This window comes from Leptosomus discolor, chromosome 1 (genome assembly GCF_034619465.1).
Source record: "Leptosomus discolor isolate bLepDis1 chromosome 1, bLepDis1.hap2, whole genome shotgun sequence".
Taxonomy (NCBI): domain Eukaryota; kingdom Metazoa; phylum Chordata; class Aves; order Leptosomiformes; family Leptosomidae; genus Leptosomus; species Leptosomus discolor.
The window spans coordinates 169009455-169036180 of record NC_141391.1 but is presented as its reverse complement, the minus strand read 5'-3'; the positions used below and the strand labels follow the sequence as shown (position 1 = coordinate 169036180).

The window sequence follows — 26726 nt, the reverse complement described above, 5'->3', positions numbered from 1 at the left end:
TTCAGATGAAGGAAAAAGCTTATGAAACAGTTTGGACGGACGATTTCTGCAAATATGTAAGCACACGCTACCTTCTCTCTGCCAACACAACTAAACAGTCTTTCATGCACAAGCAGTAAGTGCTTTAATGGCTGTTTGCAATCGATAGCAATCCAGGGACACTGAAGAGAGTAGCATTTCCTCACTTTGGTTTTGGGTTGGATTTTGCAGGATTTTTTGATGATAACGAAAACACCAGGGTTTTCACCCTACCAATAAAGGTAGGCGGATAGACAACCTGTTCCTGGCCTGTTGGCAGCGCTGGGAAGGCCTTTTGTCCGTCTTCAGCTCCAAAATAACGCTATTATGTGAACAACAAAAGGATAGCACGGGCTGCCTGCTTTCCCAGCCTGCGTACAGCAGTATCTTCTAAAAACGAATTATTTCAAAACCACTTTAACCCTCTTTGGCCAAGCTACGCTCTTACTACGGTACTTGAGCCACGTGCATCCTCCGGCTACCGAGCCTCGCAGCAGGGAAAGCCGCCCTGCCTCGCACACCCACGCCGGGCTCCCTGCCACCAGAGACCGCAGCCCTTCCGCGCTCGCAGAGCCGCGCTGGACGAAGGCCCAGCGCCGCTGGAGCGACGCCTGCGGTAGCCCCGCGGCCCCGGGGGGAACCGCCTGCCGCCGGGCCCGCTCCCGCCTCACGGGGACAACCACACGGTCGCACAAGACCTGCCCCCACCGCCTCACCCCCGCAACCGCGGCCGGTGGGACACCGGGGGCAAACACCGAGCCGCCACCCGGGCCGGCTCCTGTCAGCCCACGGCGCCGCGAGAGCAGGCGACGGAGTGACCAGCCTCACCCCGCCCCACACCAGGGCCTTCTCCCGGCAGGGGCAGGGCCAGGCGCGGCCCCCAGCCACCACCCCCGGCGGGGCCCCGCCGGTGACTAAGCACACCCGCCGCCGCGCCGTGACCGGCCTTTTACCTCCCCGCCCGCCGCCGCGGCCCGCCTCCCTTCCCCCCCCCCTCCGCCTGCTGCCGCGCCCGGCGCCTGCGCGGTGCGGTGCGGCGCGCGCGGGCGCAGGAATGTGCGTTACAGTTAAATAGTGGGCGCAGGGGCGGCCGCCGCGGCGCTCGGGGCCGGCGGCTCAGGGGCGAGCCGGGCCGGGCCGAGCCGAGCCGAGCCGAGCCGAGCGAGGCGGCGAGGGAGCCTCCATGGCGCGGTGCGGCTCCTGGGGCGGTGGCAGCGGCGCGGCGCTGCTGTGACAGGAGCTCGGCAGCTGGGACCGGCCTTTCTCCTGTCCCACGCCCGAGCGGGGGGCCCGCGCCGGCGTCCCGGGGGAGAGCGGAGCCGTGGCGGCGGCGGCCGGGGGCAGCCGGCGTGTCACCGCCTCTATGATGAAATTTAAGCCGAACCAGACGCGGACGTACGACCGGGAGGGCTACAAGAAGCGGGCGGCGTGCCTCTGCTTCCGCAGCGAGCGGGAGGACGAGGTGAGCCCACCGAGCCGCCGCCCGCGGGGGGTGCCGGGCCCGACCCCCGGTCCGCCGTCACCCGCTGGGCCCGCCGGTGCCGCGTCCCTTTGTCTGGCCGGGTGTGTGTGTGGGGGGGGGTGTGCACGGGCCCCTCCCGGGGGACACGCCGCTGCGCACACAGAGCCGTACCGCGGCTCTATCCCCTCCGCGCCGGGCGAGGGGGTGATGCCGCGCAGCTGTGCGGTCCCCACCCTCGCGTTGGCCGAAGCGGGGAGCGGCTGCCCGCAACCTGTGCTGGGGGCGGCGGGCGCCCCCCTGCCGGGCCGGGTCGGGCCGTGCCATGCCGTGCCGGGGGCGGGGCGGGCGCGGCGGCTCCGCGGCGCGGCTTTCGCCCACCATCTTGGGGCGGGGCGGGCGGCGGGGCGCGGGCCCACGTGCGCGGCGCCCTCCTTTGTGCGCGGCCGCGGCCCCGGGGCGGGGGGGGGGTTGGCGGCGAGACGGGTGCAGGTCCCGGGGAGAGACCGGGCACCGGCGGGAGCTGCTGGGCTGCCCGGCCTTTGTGCGGCCGCAGCGCGCAGGGGATCGGTGAACGTATAATGGCGCACCGAGGGCAGGGTGGGTGTTGCCCGCAGGACGCACCCCCTGCCATCCTCGGGTGGGATAAAAAGAAAAAAAATAAATAAATCCTGTATTTGAAAAACCTGTTTTTCACAGCGAGAGAGTGCAAATGGTGCTTCAGAATATTTTGTCAAGGAGCCCGGGGGCGGGAGCGGGGGGTGCTGCGGTTTGGGTTGTTGAGGGTAGCGCTCGGCTGGGGTTTTATGTTGCAGCAGAATCGGGAGGTGGCAACAAAGTTGTCCTATATTCCCAGCCAAGGTCAATTGCACCGGCCGCTATCTTGAAACTTTGCTGATGGTTTCTTTGCACAATGCATTTATAGACTGTCTTAGGCCGGCAGCGTACCCCTTCCTGATTTTCGTTTTCATTTTGTTGTTTAATAGCTATAAAATAACTATAAAGGTTAGGGCTTGGGGCTTTTTTCCTCCGTTTATATACTGGGAGAAGCTAGTGCCCTAGCCAAGCTGCCAATATGGCAACTTTCTTGCTTAAACATCCACTAAGCAATACAATGCCAAAGGGAGAGGCTTGATCTCAAAATATGGGCCTTTGGGTTTAGGCAAAAATTTTGTGGGGTGTTCTGGTATATGCCATTACCTGTGCGCTATAAATGCGGCCTTGCGACCACACTGATCAGCTTTTTCTAATATTATAAAGGAGAATGGTGCCCAGTAGGAATCTTTCTAGGTCTTGCTATTGGTCTAGCTTTTCTTCGGTTTCAGCAGCAGCTCTGATACTCCAGTGTGCTTCCCCATTTATGTGTCTTCGGCGTTTATTTTTGGATGCTGCTCCAGCTCAGACTTATTTGGAGTTCAAACACTTGAGCCACTGTTACCACTTTCTTGTACCAGTTGTAGTTCAAAATTAATTGTTGGGGTCACTTCTGTCAGTAGTTTCCATTCATTCTTCATTTCCTGCTGCAGCTTCTTATAATCTCCTTCAATCCTGCATCCAAATGAGACGACTGGCTGCTTCAAAGCATTATTTGTAAGAACACTCTCTGACGCTAAGGACAGTAGTAGCAGCGTTGCTGCTGGGCTGTGTAAGAAGTGTGGGTGCTGACACTTGTTGCACTGAAGTGCTTTGTGGTTTTGCGGATGGAGCACCTGTACAGCTGGCATGAGGCTGGGCTTTGGTGTTGTGCAAGTAGACGCACTCGAGGGTGGAATGAATGGGCTAACACCAAGTCAGATTTGGGACACAGATTAAGCATGTGGAAATGGTTCAAATCAGTTTCTGAAAAGTTATTTCCAGAAAAGCAATGGCAACATCTTGAACTTCAGCTGTTTCCCAAGTGCCAGCTCCATCTATATCGATACAGAACCTATTCCTTAGAAGTTTGATGTCTAGCTGCTGTTGGTGATTAACTTGTGATTGCCAGCCACATTCCCCAAATTGGCTGGATGAGGCTTGCTTCTGTTGTTCTTGAGCAGTGTTGTCTTAATAAGTTTCCATGTAGGTCTACTCCAAACTCCACATAAGTGTCTTCAGTGTTTCCTTTTCAATTCTCTAGAGATTGTACCATTGATTTTCAACTGACCTACATCTCCAGGGATCTTTTAAGTGCAGCGTAATGTGTGCTGTGAAGGAGCACAAAGGGAGTGCCTGCGTGACTGGAGGGAGAAGAGGGGAACACCAGACTCCCGTAGAAGCTGGGGGGGGGGAAATTAGTTTTCATAGTTGTTTTAACCTGCAGGATTACTACTCCATAAGCAAAGAGTTGTTTGACATTGGCAGAGACACAATAGAACAGACAACTGAAAGAAACCTTTAGCAATACATTTCTTTTTAGGAGTCTTAAAGCAATAAATCAAAATCTCAGCTTCTTCTGGTTTTACTGGAGATACTGTCTCCAAGAGTCTTAATAGATCACATTCTGTTTTTCAGCTGGTTAGTTTCTGTTGGGAGGAATGAGTGTCTGCAGCAATCTTCTGATATAAATCTTAGAATTAACTTGTCTTCCTACTTCCGTTCTGACTTTCTGTAAGGCCAGTCCATATCCAGTTGTGCCTGTGCTTTTAGCTTTTTTCCTTCTTTCTTGCACTTAGCTTTCTGACACCTCTGCAGACAGCAGTTGTTCCTCTCTTAGCATTTTTTGGATGGACTTGAAGTCTTAAAGCCCTGTCTCCTAAAACCGGTTTTCTCTTTTTCTGATTGTCATGGTAGCTCTTTCATCTCCTTCAGTTTGACAGCCATATTTTTTGAATGTGGGTGACAGCCGTGGTTGCTTTAGATGGAATCTTACCCTGTTGTGCAAAAGGTTACTAATACTTGTCTAGCTATGCCAGAAAAAAACATTGTGATAGGACCTGTCTTTATCATGATGGTAAAGCTATCGTGGAGTCATCTTGTGATTAGTGGTGGTATCTAGGTCTCCAACCTGTTCCCATCTCATGAACTCTCAACCTGTACCAGAAATTCTTAGTGTCCTGCACACTAGGTTCTTCTTAACCAAATGTGATCCTTCTTCTGGAACTTCAGCATGAGAGATCCCCTGTTGATACCATAACTTACGGACACTGCCTCTCAATTTGGAGACTTTGAAATTTCAGGAACAGCTTTTCTTGCTCATCACCACTGAAAGTCAGGCCAGTCACTAAAACATTTACTGTCTCTATTGTTAATCATCACCTAGCAAAATCTGCTCCTAATGGCTTCTTCATCTGTTTCCTATCCATATTGCACTTAGGCTACCTTTGTAGCCTTGCTGAAGCCCATGGTACAGCTGAGTTTTATGGACATGCAACATGTCAGTTGAAAAAGACTGTGGTAATAAGAGGATGTTTTTGGTAAAACCAGACTGTATTTGCATTCATTTTCTGTTCACTTCTTTATTTCTTAATTTGAAACCTAAGTGGGCTCTAGAATACCGCTGAGGCAAAATTCAGTCTGGTGGTCCCTGCAAACAGTTTGAAATAGAGCCACTGAACTCCTACTCTCCAACTACAGCACCCTGTCCGGTTAGACTTACCAACAGTCCTTGCTGCTAGACTTAAAATTGTTGAGTCAGTTCTCTTGGGTGTTAGGGGCTGGAAACTGGGCTTGCCTGCAGTCTTGCAACCTGTCAAAAGCTTCTGCTTTGTCTTGAGAGCTGGTATTGCAGCTGAAAGCAATTGAGATGACTGATGGTTGTTCAGATGCACCACTGCAAAAATCCTCCCTTCTTGTTTCTTTCTTCATCTTCAAGTGACTCCACATATGCCAATTTAGTGCTATATAGCCCATTTTGGTTTAGATTTTGTAGCCTTCATGCTGTGATGATGTATGATTTTAAAAAAACTATATTCTGGAGGAAGCCCCGATAGCCAAGTAATGTGGCCAGTAGCTTTGGAATTTTTTTTTTTGAGTGTTTTAGAAGGAGCTCTCTTAGACTACTGTCGTTAAAGCATTGCCTGTTTTGGTCTCTCAATGCTATCATTTGGCTGAAGAAAGCAAGATGGCTGGATATGAGCTTGAGTGCTGGCCCCTTCTGTCGTTCTTAATGGAAATGAAGCAGTAATTGCAAGCACTGTCTGCCCTTTGAATGAAAAAAAAATTGCTGGAAATGAAGCAGGAGAAATGCCATGAAAAGTGAACTGAGGCTATGTGGGCATGAAATGCATGAGGGCTGCAGGCTTTTTGCTTTGAACAAGCAAGAAGCTGTTAGGTGTGTGCAAAAAGCTGATGGTATTCAGCAGTCTGGAATGGGCTGGCACATTTGTATATGAGGAAATGCAAGTCTGTCTTGAGCAACTAGGGGATGTGGATGGCAGCTTTAGGATAAGCCCACAGGAGAACCTCTCTCAGTACTGTGAGGGTTTCCACGGGTTGGAATTGCTTGCGCATTCAGTATTCTGCAAACACTGGTTTTACATAAAATGCTGCTGTCTTAGGGCTTGGGCGGAGTGTAGGCAAGGAAATTCTTAACTCTCAAAGCAGAGAATGAGGCAGGCCTTTAAAGCAGCAAGAGCAAATAGTAATAAACATTTTTTCTAGTCATTTGGATAACTAAAACAATTTGAAAGAGCTAATTTAATTTCTCTTCTATCCACTACATATTATACAAATAAATGAGCAGTTATTTTTAAATACCTTGAATATAAAACTTGAGTGCATTCTAATTATTTTGGCATCTGTAACACTGCTTTATGTAATTGAATAAAGTATTGAAAGCCCTACTTTAGTGTTCAGCCAGCAGTTGCTACTGGCAGATGTAAAAAATATTTTCATATGCAAAAAGCTTTCAAGCTTTTCAGTTTTTAATTTTGCCATTTTTGTTGTTCAGAGATGAAAATAGATGGGAAGGGTTTCCTGTTACTATTGAGACAGTAGTGAGGATAACTGTATTGTTACACACTTACGGGAAATACAGATTTATTTCTTTTCCTGTAGCAGGGCATACACTTGCATGACAATTATTACCTCTTAACTTTGAGTTAGAATACTTGAAGCCTATCATTTTTATCTCCTTTTTTGGTCTGATTTCGAGAATTTTATTTCGTGGGCTGTAGAATGGCAAGACTTAAGAAACCCTAGTTTAATCTGTCTTATTCTGTGGTCACTGTTTCATTATTTTAAAACATAGTGTTCATTTTTGTACAGCTGTTGCTTCATATTAGCAATGGTTTTATGAAAGGATAATAAAGAAAAAAGTAAAATGTTATTTTTATTTGCGTTGGTCTAAATCATCTGAAAACCGGAAAGACCTGTTGTAATGTAACCTGATCTATAAAACCAGGGCCCAGAAGTGTCACCTGGCTACCCTGGCAAAATGGGGTGTTCTAGGAATTCTTGTAAAGAAATATACGCAGTGAGAAAAGATCTTCTATACTTGACTCGGAATTTCTCATTTGGTTTCTTTATCCTTCAGCGTAAGCTCTCACGTGTAAACAGACAGGTTATGTGTACTTTAAAATATAACTGAGAGTATGACCGTGGCACTGTATTTAAGGCTGACATGCTCTGCAAAGCAATGTATGGACTGATAAAGGTTACTTAGCTTGCTCTATGATTGCCTAATAGAATATAGGCATATTTTAAAATACCAGAGAATAGACATTTCAATGTGCGCTTCAGGGACACTGTGGTTTTTACTTGTTCTGTGTCGTGTACATGCCACGCCGACATACAGGAGGAATAATTGACATAGGATGATTGCTGCCTTAGTTTTTTCCTCAGCATTTTCTTGATTTCTTGATATTTGGACATCATCTGTGTGGTGTAGGAGGGGGTGTAACTTGAAAAATTGAGACCTATAAACAGCTTCCAAAATGGCTCTTTAGCTACAGAGACAGCATCTGCTTGTGGTGTATCCCTGCAGGCTCGTATGGAGTTCTGCAGTGGTTTAAGCTTGTGTTAATGTTGGGAAAAATAACTGAATGTTAGGTGGCTGTGGTGGGATTTATATCAGGGAACCAACTTAGAAAACACAAGTGCCTTGTTACCCCTGCTTCCACAGGAAAACTGCAGGCATTGCATGTGCCCCTTGCTTTCATGTTGGGATCTTGTTTTGACAAACTGCAACTAACTGCTTGCCAGCAGTGGAAGCCTGCAAGCTCGGCGAAGCTGTAGGAATAATTCAGCTGTCCACCGCAGCAGGAAGCTTCAGTCTTCAGTCATGCCTCTTCAGATAATGAAATCAGTCAACCATGAGCTGTTTTTTTAATTGTGAAACCTTGATTCTTTTTTTTTTTTTCCAGTACCTATGGTATTACTTGTCTATGCCATACAAGTGTGTTTAATGGGGTGGATAGTTGCTCAAAGTGGGCTGAGCGGAGAAGGGAACATGGCCGTACCTGTCTTAACACCAGGCTAAGGTGTCCTGCAACAAAACATGTTTTGTGTTTTGCCATGTTTAGAAGATGCTTTTTGAACTAGTAATATTTGTGTTTAGATGCTTGAGAAAATATCCTTTATATCTTACTGACAGCATCCTAAGTTTACTTTGAGGATTTAAACTAGTGGCTAAGTTTCTGTTTGAATTACCCCAGCTAACTCACTGGTGTTCAAAACTTCCAAGTTACCAGTTTCTGTGAAATAGCAGAGTTGCAGACTTCTTCAGAAATCTCTACATATCCTAGCTGGAGATATATATGCATATATACACACACATATGCATATATATATATCTAGCTAGGTTTTGTAGCCATGTTTTCTTAAACTTATCGTTTGTAGATATGAGCTCACAGGCCACAGGTTGATTTTTTTTTTTTTTTAAATTTATTTTTTTTCCAGTCTTTTGTAGTACACTTAAAAAGCTTGTTTTTAATTAGGTGGCTTTCTGACAGTGCTTCAGTGGAACCAGTCCTATAAACGTGAATATTTTAAAACAAATTTTGTCTTCAAAGATGTATGGGTTTTTCCCAGATATCTCAAAGACAAAAAAGGCTAAAATGTAACTGGTACTTGTCAAGAAGTAACCTTGCCACGTCTCTACCTGCAGCTGAACAGTTCTTAAAGACTTGGAGCTCTTGTGTCTGACAAGTGCTTGGAAGCTGATCCCTTAGTCAAACAGATTGTGTTGCTGAGTAACTGGTAAAAGCCCAGTTCTCCTGCTCAAGATTAGGCAGTGGTTTCAAGTTAAAAAGAAATGGGCAGCAATATGAGTTTTGTCTCTTTCCCTACTGCCTTGTGTGTTTTCTCCTTTGATATTGGCAAGCATTAAGGAAGAAGGACATAGTGTAGAGTGGATTGGGGAACTGACCCAGCCCGAGAAGTAAAACTTCTTTTATAGACTCTTGGGAGGGGTTTCTTGTTTGTTTGCAGGGTTTTTTGCAGCCAGAAATCTCCTTTTGGTGTATGGCTGGGTGCAAGATCCACACCCTTCATCGCACCAGGAGACCTGTCACATCTGATTCTCCAAAGCATACTAAAGCTTAGGGGGAGATCTAATGTTACAGGTGACTTGAGTGCTTGTTGACATGAGGAAATGTGTTCTGACTGATGTGCCATAGTGGTATAGTGCTGTCTGTTCCTGATACGAACACTTTAGCCAAAGAACAAAACAAAGTACTTTAAATAGCCAGACTCAAATTCTGCATCACTATAACAACGTGCTAGCCAAATATGTGAATTTTGTGTGAAATAAAATTTATAGAATAATAGCAAGTTAAAGCTAAACTTCTGAAAAAGGCTGCTGATTTTCTCCCTATTGCCATATAGCCTTAAAATCAGAAGATCTCAAAGGAAAAGTCATTTGCACATCTGATTTTGAAGTATTGTAAAAATGTATGCATATATTTCTTTACTGGCATTCTGAAGATGAATTATAAAGTTGCACTGATTGATGTCCAGGCATTGTGCTGCTGCCTTGAAAAGTGATCTTTACTTAAAATTGGATATTTCAGACTTTATTTAATATATTGTATATAAGAACCCGGTTTTCTGGATTGCTTTCAGGATGCTGTGCTCAAGTTAATGAGCATTAGGATTAATGTACTGCTGGTTGTTACACCATTTCTCTGCTGCTCTGCTAGTTCATTGAGACTGAATCTTCTTTTTAACCTCAGTCATAGGTAGGTACTCGCTGTCAATCTATTGTCTGTGAAGTATTTTGCTAGAGGCTTTTAAATTGGCAGAGGCTGATCTGAAATTGGGTAGCTGCAGTCCTGCCTTTCTGCCCCAGTTTGTGCAGACCCTTGTATGGCTGTGTACTGATCAGCATTGAGCTTGTGCAGGCTGAAGACTAAACTTCAATGGGTGGTATGAGCTAGTTTTCAGCTAGATCAGCTTCCTGAACTCGTTGTGCCAGTGTAAGGGAGAAAGTAAAGCTGTTGCAGCCTTGAGTTTAATTAGCTTTTAAAATGCTCTCAAGTCTGATCCCAAGGCTTTTTACTGCTCTACAATAACTTTGCACACATTGCATCTCCAGGTTAAAAAAAGTAATTTTGAAAATGATTGCAGTAAAGAATGAGGACTATAAGTAATCACTCTACCAAGAGTATCTTCAGGAAGGCAAAAAGTATGTTCCTTACTAAATGCTACCTCTGTGGCATTGCTGTGGCAAGTTGTAGAGCTCTATTGCATTTTTCAACTTTCTGGAGTCCAGAAAGAGACAATGGCATTCTAGGACAAGGCTATCACAGTAACCTATAGGGGAACTGAGAAGCTGTTTCAGAACTACTGAAGTGAGGCAGTGATTCTTAAAATAGCAAAGGGTGTTAGATAAAGGAAATCTCTAACTACAGTAGCAGGTTGACGTGTGCTTTCTAATCTGAGATGTGTGCTTTTGCTTAAAAATTCATACAATGAATCCTGCAAATATGATGCAGAGTTCAAGAGGTGTTTTTCCTTGCTCCTCAGTGATGTTTCTGTGTTGTAGCATTCAAAGTAGTTTCCCAGTACTTCTAAGGAAGCTCCTGAGGTGAAAACAATTGGAGGTTGGAAGTGTTAGGGAATAATAAAATATTTCCTGCTTGTGTTCTTCCCTGAACATCTACTTACGACCATTTTTAAATCATAGCGCTTGAGTGACCCTTTTTGGATTAAACCATCTTTATGACTCTTTCAGGTGCTTGTAACTTTGGCAGACCAAACACATAGGCTGAAGTTTTCATGCTGAGTGTGCTAGGTTAGACTGTAAGCACCTCCAGCCAAGTGGGTCTTGGTTTTTTTTTTGTCTCAGAATAGGGTTGGTTTTTTTTTCCCTCTTAATGTTTCTGATGCCTGTGAGAACATGCAGTACATCTGTTCTCTCTTAACAGTGTTTTGACACTGTTTTGTACCTGAGAGGTATCTCTTGCTGCCTTTACAATCTTTCCTATACTCCGACCAGTTTAAAGCTTCTGAAACGGTGTGCATATACTCACCTAGAGCTTGGGAGCTGAATCCTTGGTCTTCCATGCACTTGCCTGCTCCTTTCCTTCTCTGTGCAGTGTTTAGTCGTACATCTGAGAAATATGGTGTTCATTGTAACTGAGCCACGTGTGCTCAGTGGTCTTTTGGGGGCGAGGGGTTGATTCCCTTCCTCTTGAAAGTTGTTAGTTTTAACTGCTAGTTTTACTATTAAAAAAAAAAAAAAGGCAAATATAGCTACCTCCATCAGGTAATTCAAACAGCAAGTGGGACATAGCTAGTGGATTAGTGGGGGTGATGAGAGGGCAGAAAACGGGGTGTGGAGTGGGGAGGAGAGGAATAGATGTGATTAGGCTGGGAGGAGACAACTTAAAAAGATTGCTAATGACAAATAAGTAATATCTGTGGAACTGGAGTGGTACCTTTTGAACTTTAAGTTTGTTTTCCCTTGCAAGTAATACATCTGCTATGGGAAAATTCCCATCTTGCAGTTGGTTTATAGTGACTTTTGCTGCTATTACTTCATTACTTCAAGATGTGGATGACTCTGCTCTGAAGTCAAAAGAATCCAGCTGTGGGGGGTTGTTCTGTCTAGCAAGTTTCACCCTTAACCTCTTTTTTTTTTTTTTTTTTTTAATGTAAGCTGATTTTTAACACAGTTATAATGCCCTACAGTTAAGGAAGATAGAAAGCAACAATATTTTGTATAACTTTAAGTCAATTTCTACCTCTTTGAGTGCTTGATATGAAAAAAAATATAAAGAGGAGTAGCTTTTAGTTGTAATTTGTATTACTCTGAGCTGTTGCCATTTTAGTTTTCTGGAATATATGTCTGCTGACTGTTTCACAAGTTTCTTCTGACCTGAGAACACTAAAACAGGCCAAAACTTTGGCACATCTTTCTCTAGAAATTTTCAGTTGTTTGTCTGCAGGCTTATCATTTATAGTGAGCAAGTCCCATGATGCTACATGCTCTGTAATTACCTTTGGGTTTTGGTTAACCATATCTTGGTTAAGCATATTGGTAGGTGCTTATTACAAGTAGGCTGGCTAGCAGTTTCTCTTCCTCACTGCACTCAAAGGTCATTGCTATTCCTGGACTTGAAAACAAGGTAAAAACTTGGCTGGTAAGACTTAGTGGAAGAATTTTTCTTTTTCTGCTCTTAGCTGAATTTTGATGCTTTACTTCCTTTACTTGGCAGTGTTATGGAAGAAGAATAGCTTTACCTTAGTCTTTGGAGTAAGATAAACTTAACAGTATAAAACACAAGAAATCTCATTCCTTTCTCTGCATTCAGAGATACGGGATAGAGATGTCTCTGCATAGGAAGTACTTCTGTTACTTACTTCTGAGCCTTATGACGTTATGAGGTAAAATTTGGTGTGCATAGGCCAGAAAAAAATGTAGGTGTGTGAGATTCTGCAGTCTTTTTCAGTAGACTGCTGTAATCTGCATGAATGTGAACCTTCTCAGACAAAAATTGGATGTCCAGGCAACCTAGAGCTCTGTTCTCCTGCTTATCTTGTATACAGGGAAGATAAATTGCTGGCTTTTTGATGCTGATTTTGCACCTCTCTTCACATGTCAACCAACCACAGCTTATTGGTGTCTTCATTTTTAGGTGATCTTTATATTTACAGGCTAGCCATTCAGGTACTGTGGGATGTATCTTCTGGCCACATACAGGTGGAAACACCTGAAAACTACATCCACTACATGGGTTAAAAAACAACACACTGAAACTAAAAACGTGCAAGCGAGTGCAGGATTGCTTGCTACTGTAACTGAATCTGTGTGGAGTGCTTGTCAGCCTTACCACACAATCTTGTAATTGCTAGCTATCAGCTCTTGGCTTTTGTAGAAATTGATTACCACAGAGTACATTTTTGCTAGCATAGCCCAGGATGGATGCCTTGTGCACTAGTGGCTTCAAATGTTAATGTTACTGGGTGGAAAAAATTGTGCATCTGAAGGTCTTGGGGATAACCTTAGTGTGGTCCCTTGGATTTAGACTGTAAAAGCAGTGAGATCACAGGAGACTAAAGCATAGAGGGAAAGACGCTTGAGAAAATGCTTCAGTTCCAGGGTTAGCGGAGACTTGCGTAGCTGCCAAAATGACTCCCAGGCTGTAACACTTGGGAGTTTACTGTATGTAAAGCCTATCTACTAGAGTTGATGTATTTTAATGTTCTATCTGTTTCTGCTTTTTAAAAGGGTAATTTAAAGCTAACAGATATACAAACCCAGTTCAATAGACTACTGATCAGGTTAGCGGTAGTCAACTACTATACATAAAGGCATAAAAAATTCCAGGCTTATGCTACACTGCCAGAACCAGCAACCCGATTTATCCCTTAGTAGTAATTAAGAATTTTATGTTTAGCCTTAACTAAACAATGAATGCTGATTAAAACCATTCTACCAAGCTGGGATTGATTTAATGTGATATAATCATCCTTTTGTTCATCATTGTTGCTAGCTTCCACATGACTGCAGTGAGTGCTAGTTTCATCAGCAGAAAATAATGTGTAATGCTTATGTCTGGGATCCCGCAAGTGAGTTCATAACTTCATTTTTACAACTGTGTTTTAAGCATTGTCGACATGGTGGTTCTTTGTAGTGATATAGATGCTCCACCTATGTTTTCAAAAACTTTTTCTAGAACTACATTTAGTAGAGCTGTGTACCCTCTGTGATCTTTTGTTAATATCAAACGATCCTAGGAAACTAAAACGTTTGGTTGTAAAGATCAAGTTGAGACACATTTGTGTCTAACCTTGTTGCCTTTGCTGACTATTTCTAGGTTTTTAGACAGCTGAGTAAAATATTTGAATTGACTGAAAATGTGACCATTTAGATCAGATGCTAAGAATGATTCTGTACTAAATGAGGTCTCTGCTGTGTTCCCTATTTAGCGTAGGAAGAATTTGGGGGAAATTACTACAGTGGAGAATGCTTCAGAGTAGGCCAAATCTTGACTGCAAATAAAATAAACATTACAACAAGACAATATCTGTCAAGTAAGGCTCTTGTAGGTGCACCTCAGTATGCACACGCATTGTTGCATTCACAGAGGTATGCAGTCAAGTTAATTGCACTTCCCAGTTCCTGTAGGTGAACCTACGCCATATTTCCATGAGTGCCAAAGGGACATAGTATACGTAACAAGAATTTCCCTGTTGCCCTCATCAGGGAATCGTTTTCCTACTTAATCCAACGGGAGGTGAGTTTAAAGACCATAAGGGTAGCTGGCGAGGACTGGACTGTCACTCCAGTCATCTGGCACCAGTCAATACTTTAACCTTTAGACTGAGGTTCTTGTTGCTAGTCTTTTAATTACGTTTAAAGATTTGAGCACTGGCCCTGTCCCTTTGCTCCCCACAGTTGCCCTTTGACTTCAGGGTAGGGCTTATGTAAGTATTGCCTAGTATATGAAGTGTGTTACTACACAAATGATTAAGAATGTCTTACTAATCAGGACCTGTCTCAAATACAAGTTAAACTGTTAATTTCCGTGTGGTCCTGAATTCAGGTCTTATTTTCATTGAGTTCTACTGCAAATTACAAATATAAGGCATCCTAGTTTGTTGGACTGAGATTGTTTGGGGGTTAAAATCTTCTCAGCTCTGAATATTATGAAAGACAGGTCCTACAGACAGTGGGGTTTACATTGGTATATATCAGTGATATGGCAATTAAGTGAAATCAAAGTGTCTTGGAAAAAAATGTTATTAAATTTAGAAATCATTAAAATTCAGTATGTTGCAGTTTTTCTTCTTACAGAAATGTTAGAAGAAACCAAATTGGACAAGGGCCAATGAAGTACTCTTCCCTATAATTTAGTTATGCAATATTGTAAGCATGACATGCTAACATAACACTTCAGTAACTGAAAAGAAGCTTGTCTAAGATTAAAAATTACGAATATTTTCACAAGTCCAGCTTTTTAGCCAAAAAGATGTCATTCCAGAAGAATTAGCTTAACTTCTGTGTGATGAAAACGTCTTCATTTTCATGCTTTACCATCTATATGACTCTAAGGCTTACTCTGTATTGGCAAATATTGTTATTGGATTTTTGTTGTACATCTTCATTCTTGTGCATATTGTATTGTGTATTTTTCACACTGTGTCTAAGCATGTGACGAAAGTGTTTGTTCAAGGAGATTACAATGACATTGTCTTGACTTAGTTGTATTGAAAAGACTGGATGTTAATAATTTCACTGGTTTGGGTTTTTTTTTTTTACTTCTTACAACTCCTGGTAGCCTATTATGTTTCATTTCTAAAGTCTATAATCCACCTGGCTAGATGGATAAGTGCATAGCTGAAAAAGTAGATAGTACCAAGATTCCTGACTTGTGAGCTATATTTAACAGTTATTTGCAATTATTTATAGGTGCTGTTGGTAAGCAGTAGCCGATACCCAGATCAGTGGATTGTACCAGGAGGAGGAATGGAACCAGAAGAAGAGCCAGGGGGAGCAGCTGTCAGAGAGGTGTATGAAGAGGTAATAAAAACAAAACAAAAAAAATCCAGCTTCTTTCTGCTGCTGCTATCTTCAGATGGGAATCAAGAAGAAAGAGGGAATGCTACCTCCTGTATCCAGGATTTGACTGGGACTTCCATGGTTGTGAAATTCAGAGAACTGCAGTTCTGTATGTTAGAATTGGGGTATAGTGTGGTGAGGTGAACTAATTAGCTTGCTTCCCAGCATGCTTTCATTTCATAGCTAAATTTCTGTCTCTCTTTATAAACACTTACTGTAAGTGGAACTGTGACTTTATGCCAAATGACATATTATAGTAGTGTAGCATTTGTGTTTGTGCAGAAGACGTTTGACTCGCAGCTCTTCTAGAGCAGACTGAAGTCGAACTAACCATTAATGTGTAGCTAGATAAGAAAGAGAAATAAACAGCCCTTTGAGGAGATTCCAAACTAAACTGATTAGACACTGATGTATCTGAGCAGTTGAGAATTCAAAAAGGCCTTGTTAAGTACATTTAAAGCTGTTTATCTACAAAGCAAGCACCATAGGTATAGTCTGCCTTTCTACCTCTGCCCCTACCCCCTAGCCAAAACAGAGCTGTAAGTCTTGAAGTATTAATGCCGTTTCCCACTCTAATATGGTACTTAAATTTCAAATTTAAAATTCTGGCTTTTAACTTGCTATTTATTTTTCCTAGGCAAGCTAGGAATGTTACTTGAATATCTAACAGTCAGGACTGTAAGCCAAACAAAACTTCAAGAACAGAGTCACTTGATTTAGCTACAAATTATGCAATGAATAAGTGACCACAGATCAACTCTTAATTCTTTATATCGTACTTGGATGCATCCTAGCAAGTCAGTGAACTACAGGATTTCTGCTAGTCTTAAACAGTTTTCTCATCGCAGTTTGACTACTACTATTCACAAAGCACATTAATATTGTTGTTAATTAGTATATATAATGATTTTTTTAATTAGCTGCGCTATCTAGTGGTTTAGCTTGCTTACCCTTAAGACTGATTCTGCTGGGTTGTAGAGGCTTGGGAAATTTAAGGAGATGCAACTTGCACCAAATGCTGCCTGGTATTCGATGTCAAAATAAGATCTTCTGTGAACTGTGATTCAGCGACCCTCCTCCCCTCTTACACGGGGAGCAGGCTAGTTCAGTACTCAGTGCTCTTAGCAGCCTTCATGCAGCAAGGCTCAAGCATAAATAAGCCTCACTGATACAAAGTTATTTCAGACTTTCTGTCTGTGTCCAGTTTTGCTGGGGGAGCAAATTTCGAGCTGCCCAAGACATACTCAGATAAGTGATTGTGCGTTTGTAAAAGTAAAGGAGGCGGCCACGAGGCAGACTGTTTGAAAGGAGCAAAGGTTTAGGATTCTAGGAATGAGTCAGCAAAGACTTAGGCTTCTAGGCAGTAGTAGCACCTCTGAGGAACGTCCTGGCACTTCCACTGTCACGAGTTGATGGGTGGGATGAAAAAGCACAGGATCACTGACTTCAGTGTTCTTGTAAAACACTGATAGTTTTAATCGCTGATCTGACCCAAGGCACAGTTCAAGATAAGGAATAGTAAAATCTCACCTCCCTGTCAAACTAGCGCTGACTGAACAGTAGTCATATGTTTGGTTTTTTTTTTTTTCTTTGGTGGTGATCATCTTGAAGGGACCTGCCTGCAGTTAGTATATCAGCAAAGTTGCTGTGGGGGTTTGACCAACTATTGAAAGCTGCCTGAATGGTCTAGCTTCTCAGCTTGCAGGGAATGCAGTGTTACACACAAAGCTCTCATAGCAGTGAGCGTTGTGAGCTGGGGGCTGATAACTGGTTTTGTGCTACACGTGGTTCTGCCCTAAGAATATTCAGAGAAACACTTTCAAGTCCTGGCTTTGCTGGAGATCTGCTTGTGAATTTCTGCCGTGGTGCAGTGCATGGGCCATGAGTGTTGGAGAAGGTTCAGCTGGTATAGCATATTACTGGATGATACATCATATAGTATAAACTTGGTACAAATTTCTCTGTTACTGTAAAAGCCCAATCAGAGTGCACACACTGCCCAGACACTGCGAACTTCTCTGGTTCATACAGGTATCAAAATGCTAATTACTTCTGAATGAACTTTCTCCCTTCAGATACACTTTCACTTCAGCAGGAAAAAGAAAAGGAAAAAAAAAAAAAAAGAGCAAATCAGAAAGTTAAGAATAGGAGTACCTGCTGTGACAATGTGAAGCAGTCCTTCCATAGCTCAGTTTTCTTCTTGCCCTCGTTTCTTTCCCAGGGCAAAGCAAAAGACTTTCTCACATGTCATGGTGGTTCTGGTCAAGAATTGCAGTACTCAGCAACCCTAGGCTGTTTTGAATCCTTTACACAGAGGTCAGCCTCCCTCACTTGCACACAGAGCTCTCTTTTGATCATGTTTTGTTCCAGTGCTATCACACAAAGTGAATCTTAAAACCAGCTACATGTAAACATGTGATTTAGGCAAATGCTTTGATTACCTTTCAGTGTGTTCTATGTTAAGTTGTTCTGTAGCTGCTTAGAATATGTGTTGTCATCAAAATTTCAGTAAGAGGCTTCATGATAGAAAAGCTGCATTTTGTAAACAACTTAAAAAATGGCAGCATCATCAGCATTTGTAAACCGTGAGAGAAACTGTTTCTAAAGGTAAAGGAGAGAACCCAGCAAATATAAAGCTTTTGAATGGTGCTAGCACAGGGTTATTTTGCTCAGAAGTTAAACCAATTTTTATTCATTTATCCTACAGTGGGTATGCTTTTTTTTTAATGATGTTCTGGAGTAAGGTACAAAGCGCCAGCCATGTTCAGCTGTGCTTGCAAACGCATAAATATTTTTCAAAGGCTAGGGGCTCTAATAAACATCATTTGGTGATACTTGTTCTACAGCTTCAGAGTTTCTGGGGTTTGGTAGCTTGTGCAGCTGATGAGCGTTAAAAGCTCATGCCTTAAAGTAAAATATTCTTAAGCTACAGGCTGAATCTTGCGTGCTGCCACAAGACTGCAAAGCGCCATTTTTAAAGAAAAGCCAGAGTGGTATTCAGAGTTTTGACCTGAGCCATGGAAATTTCTGCTAACCTTTCTAGAGATGAATGTCCTTTCTATTTTTATACTAAGGTCAATGTCACCTGGCAAGCTGGTTACAGTACAGTGAAGTGAACTGTTAAGAGTTTTGTGAATGAATAAACTTCAAAGGAGGCACACTGTAGCACTGGTTGGAACTGTGTTTTTTCAATATTGGGTCATGCACAAAGTAAGCATCAGTTTCCATTAATTTTTAAAATGGAGAAATTGATAGAGGGAGTTATAAAGGCATTTCTTAATGGTAGGAGTGCTAATAGCTTGCCATATGGTAGCCCACTGGCTCTAAATATCCCTTACTTTCCCACCAGCAGTAGTGTATTTAAAATCTTTGATTTAAAACCCAAGCAAAGATCTTTGCAGTCAAATCTATATGCACTGCAATTGTTCCATAGTCTGCTTGTGTGCATGACTCCAGATTTTTTTTTTTTTTCCATCCTTAAGTTTTGTTCATGTTAGTGATTTGGGATTTTACCTCCACTAAATGTTTAGTATGAATTTCATTTAAGTTTGTCTGCCACTTCACAGCTTACAGTGATTAAGATAACCTGTCAAGTTACTTGGGTACAAATAAGTTTTACAAACCTGAAAGTAAAATACCAAAATGAAGTTACAGTATAAAACAATCCCAGAAAGGTATTAAACCTCACCTAAATGAGGATGATCTATTCTGTTAATTAATTTGGAGCTTACTTTTTAATTGGGTAGTGTGAAAGATGGAAATAAGAGCTGTTTGCACATGCAGTGTTCAAAGAGAAACATGACACAAGTAATAAGGGTGGCAAGCTGATGGTGTCCAGCCTCTTAAATGGAAGGAGCGCCCTCCCACTCCCTTTTCTTCTTCCACCTAAACAAAAGACTGAGTCTCTTGCCTTGTTTGTACTTAGTAATATATTGAAATGCCCACCAAAAAATACACAGTTCCTCCCAGACCTGTGTGAATATAGCTTCTGAGAAGCTACCAGGCTGATCCTGAAGGTTAATCCGCTGCAACAGTGAAAATGGCAGTAATATTATCTAAGACTTAAATTGGAGGAAATTGAGGAATCCGCTCTAGTGAACGTCTAATATTAGAAGAATGATTGGGTGTTACAGACTAGGACTAGGAAGATACTTCTAAAAAGAAATAAATAAAACACCCTTTCAGCTGAAATACTGTGGCAGGTACAGTGAAACCCTTTGGGTTTTATAAGACTATGCAAGAAAGGGGAGGAATGGTCTTGCACTGTGCCTTCAGGAGTGTAGCCATTAAAATACTATCCAACAGATCCCACAGTTAAAAAGAACTCTTAAATCTTTCAGATTTTAAGCAACTTTCTGCCCTGGTAGCCTGTTAGTGTGAAAATTAAACTGCAGCATGACTCTTGCTCCATCTACAGGAAACAAAAGGCAAGTCTGACTGCACAGCTGAGACTGCGGTACACCTAGAGCTGCTAACAGTGAATGACCTCCAGGCCAGAAAGATTATGGGATGAAGTGTACAGTTTTCCCTCTGGTGGTTGGATTTAGACTAATACTAAAATATATGCATAAATTGAGATTTGAGACCTTATCTACATAGTACTGATAGACTTCCTTCAGGAGTTGTTCGGGGGGCATGTTGCACTTAAGTCAACAGCTTGTCTGTCAAAAGAAATCCTGGTTTTTTTCAGGCTTTTCTCCCAAAGTATAGACTGTCTTACAAGCTTATGGTAGCCTATTTTTACTGTTTACTTAGAGAACCATATTTTAACAGCCATGGGTACATAAAGGCCAAAGGAAGAAAATTATTTTTATTAGAGACAAAATGGTTCAAAGCCTAGGCATTAATTAGTGTATTGGATTAGAAGCTTACAATTGGGAAAGTCGGAACTTTATTTGACTTTCTGGGGAAAAAGCTGAAGCATTTCTTGGTCCTCTGGCACTGAATTTTGACACATTTTGAAGGAACTACATTAAGATAAGAACTTGGGGGAAATACTTTTGTTAGCAAAACCACTTAAAAAAATCACTGTCAAGTTGATGGTACTCTTTCAACTACGAAGATGATTCAGTTGATTATATTTTTTTCAGAGGAAAAATCACGAGGCTGTAATTATCACCTTTTTATACTTTTGGCTATAAAAGCTTTCAAAAGACACTACTGTCTGCAGGAATGATGCCACATTTTGGAAGCACATGTCTTTGCCTAGAGAGTAACTAGATATCACTGACAGTAGTCACATTTACATAGCAACATCTGTTTGCACAAAATCTTCATTATAAGCTTTGGGGAATTTTTACACTTAATGTAATGGAGTGCTTCTAATTGTTTCATTCAGGGTTACTCAGCTGAGAGTATTTGTTTAAACCACTGATTTGCTTGGAGGGAGACTAGAGAAGCTGTAGAGTAAGTTCCCGCTAGAGCTACATTGATGATAAAGTCACACTATGACTATGGGGTACTAATACATTGAAAAAACTTCCCTATGAAAGCTATTCAGTACTGGTAAACTTAGCTGGTCGTGGTGTTTGTGTTGTGTGTTGGATAGGAGTTAATTGTCAGACTCCCTCGTAGCAGTTCAGAGAAGCCCTCCTGCATCTATTGATGGTGAGTTTTTGTCCTTCAACAGTCCTCTTGCCATAGACCTGCCTTTAAGAAATCTTTGTAATGTAAATAAGGCTTTGGCTAGGACTTCTTAAAGGGTTTTATAATCTTGCGAGTTTGGTTTTGGGGAGCGGGGGGATGGTGGTGGGCGTTTGGGTTTGGGATGAGGGGGAGTAATTTTTTTCCTCCCTCTGGGGGAGCATAGTCACCTTTAGAGCAGTTCCTTGGTACTTGGAAAAGCTTTTCTTAATGTTTGAAAAACCTGCAGAGTCTGCGTTAGTACTGGGCTTTCTGTCGTTCTTCTAAGCCATATCTTATCTTTAAGGATATTAAACAATCTTCTTAGTTGCAACTTTAGAAAAGTGAAGAAATTACAAAATTTGTGCGGCTAAAACTGCACACTTGGATACCTCAAGTATTAAAAAAAAAACCCAAAAACCCACTAATCCCACAGATTCATGGTATTACTTTTGATGGAATAGGATGATGGGAAATTGCTTTTTTTTTCAGTTGTTCAGTTTGCCACAAAGTAGAAATCTTAAAGGATATAGTGATTCAGAAGCATAAGCCTTTTAGGTTCTACTTCTCTGTTTTAAAAGATACTGTAATGTTGAAGAAATTAGGACTAAATAGTAAAACATTTCTTCAGCGTGTGTTCCTTTAGGCTAATAAATGCTTTTTCATTACCCAGCGTAAAGCACAAGCAGTCTTCAGTGCCTGTTGTGGCATAGCTGACCCTTTCAGACCAAAATAAGGGTCTGTCACTTTCATCATTAATGTCCTATCTAATCACTTCTCCAGCAGGTCCAGTTATGTATTTCAGCTTCATGAGCTCTAACGGGTATCTCTGTCATTGCAGAAGAATAGAAGAACAACATTGTATGTAGTTGTGCATTAGCTTTAGGTCTAGCTCTTGCTCTAGATAAGCAAAATGCTTGTTGAGTTGCACAGGCTGCGATCAGACTTCCTTCATCAAAACTGCTTAATAAATAACACCAGCCATCTGCTTTCTTTAAAAGGAAAGACAGAAAACGTTCACTTGCAAGGTCTTGATTAGACTTACTGCTAAAGCCTGCCCAGTTGTCTGTCAGAGTTACTCATTAAAATGTAATTGAGATCCATATGGTCCTTTATGTAAAGACATAAGGCATCAGTAACTTTCTTTGGTTAAAGCTGGAAACAAAGACTGAAGGCTAGAAAATGTCATCTTGGTGCTAGGAAGCCCTATTTTAAATACCAGTTATACAACAAGACAAAAAAACCTAAATGTGGCTTTGTCTACCAGTAGACTACATATGCTTTTATGTCTCAGACGTATGGACTGAGATTTGTTTAGAATAAATGGATGATCGTAAACTATTTCTGTTGGAAGAGGCATTATATGTTACTTCTGGAAAAACAAACCCTAGAGTCAGTAGAATATAATTACCACTTTAACTGTATTGATAAAAATGACTAAGCAGAGGCTGATGCACATAGGGGTTGTTTTTAAAAGTTGGAGTAAAACTCTGAATTTAGAGCCTTTTGTAATGTCACTAACTAGAAAAGGAATTCAAAACTGTTTGTAGAGAATTGGGGATATAAATTTGGTTTTAAGCTTACATGCAAAAGCTGCACTTCTGTGTGAAGACTGGTGTACATGAAGTCGTTATGCTGCAAGATCCACCCAGAAACCTACAGTTTAATTTGTTATTGTATTTTGAAGACTTGGACTTATGTTTCTGTGTAAAATAGCAATGGAGTTTTAATGATTCCTTCTCTAAATTTATTATTATTTTACTACTTTAAATTACCTCTTGTCCTACCTACTTCCCTGGATTATTTCAGTATTGGATGTCATTTATCTCTTTAAAATGCAGTACACAAAGAACATGGTAAGTAAAACAGTATTTTGGTCTGGATGGAAAACTTGAAAGATCTATGCGTTCTTTGATCCACTCGTTAGGAGACGCTTTTGTGCTTTAATACTCTTAAGTCCTCTAAAATGAGCAACTCCAGAAGCAATGCAGCACTCTCTCATTAAAAGCTGTGTTAAAACTCTTGCTTAAATAACCCTAATAAGGAGTATCCTGATGTAGGAGTCTGGTACTGATATTTTAGTTCTTGAAGTTAAAAAGTGCCTGTTAACACTTCTTACTGTTTGTTTTGCAGGCTGGAGTAAAGGGAAAGCTAGGCAGACTGCTTGGGATATTTGAGGTGAGCTATTTCTTTCACCTTTTAAAAACGATGTTCTGGGTGTTTGTTTGTTTGTGAGTGTTGATAAACTACAACATCAGACTTAAGTTGTTAAGTATTATCTGCCTGTAATTTTGCAATGCTACTGGAAATGCTGCATTAGACAGGTGATTTCCTTTAGTTGTTACATGATGTGTGAAGATCTGAATAGGAAGATTTCAAAGTACTTGGAACTTCCCTGGAGTGTTTTTATTTGCTAGTAAAGCAGTTTAAAACTGTATTAAGCTTGTAGTGAAGCAGAGTGGAGTAGGAATGGTTACTGGCACAAGGATAAAACCATCTGTAAGGGGAGCTAGGGCATAACATCTCTTGGTTCTTAATATAGTTGTAATCATAGAAGGTCCTGGGTTTTCTAGGAGCTCAGTTCTTCTCCAGGGGGCCATATGGTTTGGTTAGTTGGGCAGCACCTTTAACAGCGTGCCGCTAGCCTGCTTTGGAGTTAGCAGGGAGTAACGTCTGCGCAGACCCCGCGGGGACTGCCCGCCCTGAGCAGACTGCCTCTGTCAGTCTCTGCGTCGGACTTGCCTCCTTCAAATCCACGTGCTTTCTAAATAGGTGGGTAGTGCTGCAACCATGGCAAACCTGTCGGGTGAACAGATGGTAATGAGTTTTGCATTTGTCATGATGGCAAACATAGGCTATTTAATTTGCCTCAGTTAGTGAGTGAAACTCTATAGCCAGCATTGCTTAGATGATCTGACCACATGATGCAGTGGTTCCATCTTACAGAGTTTTTTTTAATAACCTTTCATCTAAGAACATGAGTTGTAGAAACAGTTTTAGCAAACTCGCTCTACTGTGGTAATTTATAATGTACGTAAAAGATAAGTAAGGGGCAGTACTAGTGGACAACTGACAATATCAAACTGGATGGCCAAGAACATAGTTTGGTCTTAGCTTCATGATCTTCAGATTTGCTTGGGTTGTAGGGTGGGTTTTTTTAGCCTAGTAAAATAGAATAGCTGTTGTTCCAAATAAAACTTCAGTTTTCCCATCGTTTTGGGTCTACTCAGTACAGATGTTTATTTAGTGAAAATAAAAGCCAGGTTTTCCTGGCAAGTATCCTTCAGAGGTAGGTGATTTCTAATCTTATACTTGTGGTAAGTCTGTAAGTTAGTTTTTGCTGAGAATTAAAATGTCTGCTTCTAATATTCAAGCAGAACCAAGATCGGAAGCATAGGACATACGTTTATGTTCTTACTGTGACGGAAATACTGGAAGACTGGGAGGATTCAGTTAATATAGGTAAACCCATTCTCTGTCCTCATGTGCTACACTTAAAATGTATTGAGCAAACTTCTTTCATTTTCTGAAGCAACTCATATAATTCGGGGGGGAATACGAATTCTGTTCTATAAACTGAAATCACTGGAAGTTGTACATGTATAACTAGGATTGCTTCTGACATAATATGTTACTCATATGTTATATTAATTAGGATATTCCAAGTACTAAAATGGAAGCAACTTCATTAATAATTGCTGATACAGCTCTTAAATTTTTTTTTAAAGGCCAGATATTATACTGACAAATTATTTTTTCCTTATAAAGTAGAGTGTTTTGCTATCTGATACTCTAGGGTGGTTTTGAAACTGTCTTAAAAAAAAAAATACTCTTTTTTGATGAGATTCTTTTTCCCCTGATCCCCCTAGGGAAACAAAATCACTAGTATTTACTTTCACCTTAGCCCAATTTTTCAGTAGTGATTGTGCTGACCTGAAGAGATATCTATTCCCTATATATACATCTATGTCATACAGATACCACTGTCATGCAGTTTATTTAGATTAACATCCTTTGTGATGTTGTAGGGATCTTCCACTTTGCATTTAATTAGCTAAACGTTAACTGGTTTTGTCCTTAAGTTGTTTGTTTGTTTGTTTGTTTGTTTGTTTGTTTGTTTGTTTGTTTGTTTTAAAAAAAAAGCTTAGTTCATTCAGTGTATTTGTCCAGCTGACATTTTAGTTAACTAAGAGTTGATACAAAGCCTGACATCCTACCTTGGCTGGTTGTGCTCTGCCCTTTTCAGGAGGTGGCGCTTTAGGCGCATTAAGAACCATAAACTTAACGCTACTGATCTGTCAGCAAATGGCCTGTAGCAACTGTAAGGGTAGTTTCAAAACCGTGCTCAGTTTTTCAGGTGGAGAGAGAACGTTTTATCCGATTCTGTCAAGTTGTGGGGAGTGCACCCTCTTAATTGCCTGTCGGGTTCCCTGTGTAGGAACACTGATCAGTGGTCCATTACTTAGGAGGATCAATATTGGCCGGAGTGGGATTGTTTTGAGGGGTCTTTTTGTACCCGGAACTGTACAGGGCCTGTGAGGACAGTACTGGTCTGTTCCTGCTTCGTGCCAAGCTGTTGGGTAGAGGTGAGCATCCAGCACCGGGGCTGCTGCTGGCTTCTGCTGGGGAGCACTGCGGGCAGTGGATGAACAGCCCTGGTGGGGCCACATACCTTGCTCTTAAACAAGCAGTTTATAGAGGTCTTAGTAATTTTCAAGCACAGTACCTGTAACACTGTAAAACCAAATAAAAAATAAATTAATCCCACTTTTAACAACACTACCCTTGACCTTGTCTACAAATATTTTCAGAGGCCTCTTAATTTTAAAGCACTTGTATAAGAAAGATGGTCTTAGGACTGTCTTACTAAGATAAGTCTTAAAACTTACCTAAACATATCTCTGGTGTAACTATTAGTTTTTAAAGCTTATGGCTAACCTGAGTTACTCCATATATGGATATGTTTTGAGGATGGAATGCTGCTTTCTGAATCAAGCCATTCTTCTGTAACTTCATGCATGCATGCATGTTCATTCTTCAGATTGTCATGCCTAGCAGAAAAAGAAACAATGTAGGAAGGCAGTAATGAGTCATTTAAATAATTATAATACCCTTTTCTGTAAGGACTAGATGTAAGTGGATTTTGGAGCATATGAACAGTCATATGAGTTTCTACCCAGTATCTGCTTGAAGTGAGTTATCTGAAAGGCTTTATTATGATCTGCATTTCAGTAAGCTTGAGTGAATCTCTTGTGTTCATCAGTTCTTTCAAGGTCTTTTCACTCTGTATCTTTTGCCTGACAACTTGAACTTCTAAAGTAAAAGAAATGAGAAAGTGAATTATCAGGTAGCAACAAATGGTGCTGTTACAAATTTGTGATACTGTTTTTCTTTGTGGATTATACTCATTCAGGAAGGAAAAGAGAATGGTTTAAAGTAGAAGATGCAATCAAGGTCCTTCAGTGTCACAAGCCTGTTCATGCAGAGTACTTGGAAAAACTGAAACTGAGCTGTTCACCCACTAATGGAAACTCTGTGGTTCCCCCTCTTCCAGATAACAACTCCTTATATGTCACTTCTGCACAGACTTCTGGGTTGCCCTCTACTGTGAGATAAACATTTGGATTACCTTTTTACTCATGTCATCACAAGGGGAGACATCTGTGATCACATGTAGGCATCTGTATAACTGTCAGTTCTAAG

General features: G+C 41.6%; 1 protein-coding gene across 3 annotated transcripts; it reads left to right on the top strand.

Annotated features, from left to right (window-relative positions):
- Positions 1-1362: 1362 nt before the first annotated feature.
- On the top strand, positions 1363-26726 carry NUDT4 (nudix hydrolase 4). 3 transcript variants are annotated; one of them, XM_086471060.1, is made up of 6 exons: positions 1363-1484; positions 12270-12277; positions 15252-15362; positions 23157-23201; positions 24398-24485; positions 26437-26726. In XM_086471060.1, exons 1-6 carry the CDS (start codon positions 1382-1384, stop codon positions 26637-26639), a joined length of 558 nt encoding a protein of 185 aa, XP_086327186.1. In that variant the 5' UTR covers positions 1363-1381; the 3' UTR covers positions 26640-26726. The 3 variants fall into 3 exon arrangements, with proteins under 3 accessions (XP_086327186.1, XP_086327178.1, XP_086327171.1); XM_086471052.1 differs by lacking the exon at positions 12270-12277 and having other exon boundaries at positions 1363-1480; positions 24401-24485; XM_086471045.1 differs by lacking the exon at positions 12270-12277 and having other exon boundaries at positions 1363-1480.

What these genes read in the sequence shown, in the direction of transcription:
- NUDT4 (XM_086471060.1), top strand. Translation starts at nt 1,382, where the DNA reads ATGATGAAATTTAAGCCGAACCAGACGCGGACGTACGACCGGGAGGGC. An exon ending in TCAGAGAGGTGTATGAAGAG is followed by an intron (nt 15,363 to 23,156) that starts GTAATAAAAACA and finishes TTTGTTTTGCAG; the next exon opens with GCTGGAGTAAAGGGAAAGCT. An exon ending in GACTGCTTGGGATATTTGAG is followed by an intron (nt 23,202 to 24,397) that starts GTGAGCTATTTC and finishes CTAATATTCAAG; the next exon opens with CAGAACCAAGATCGGAAGCA.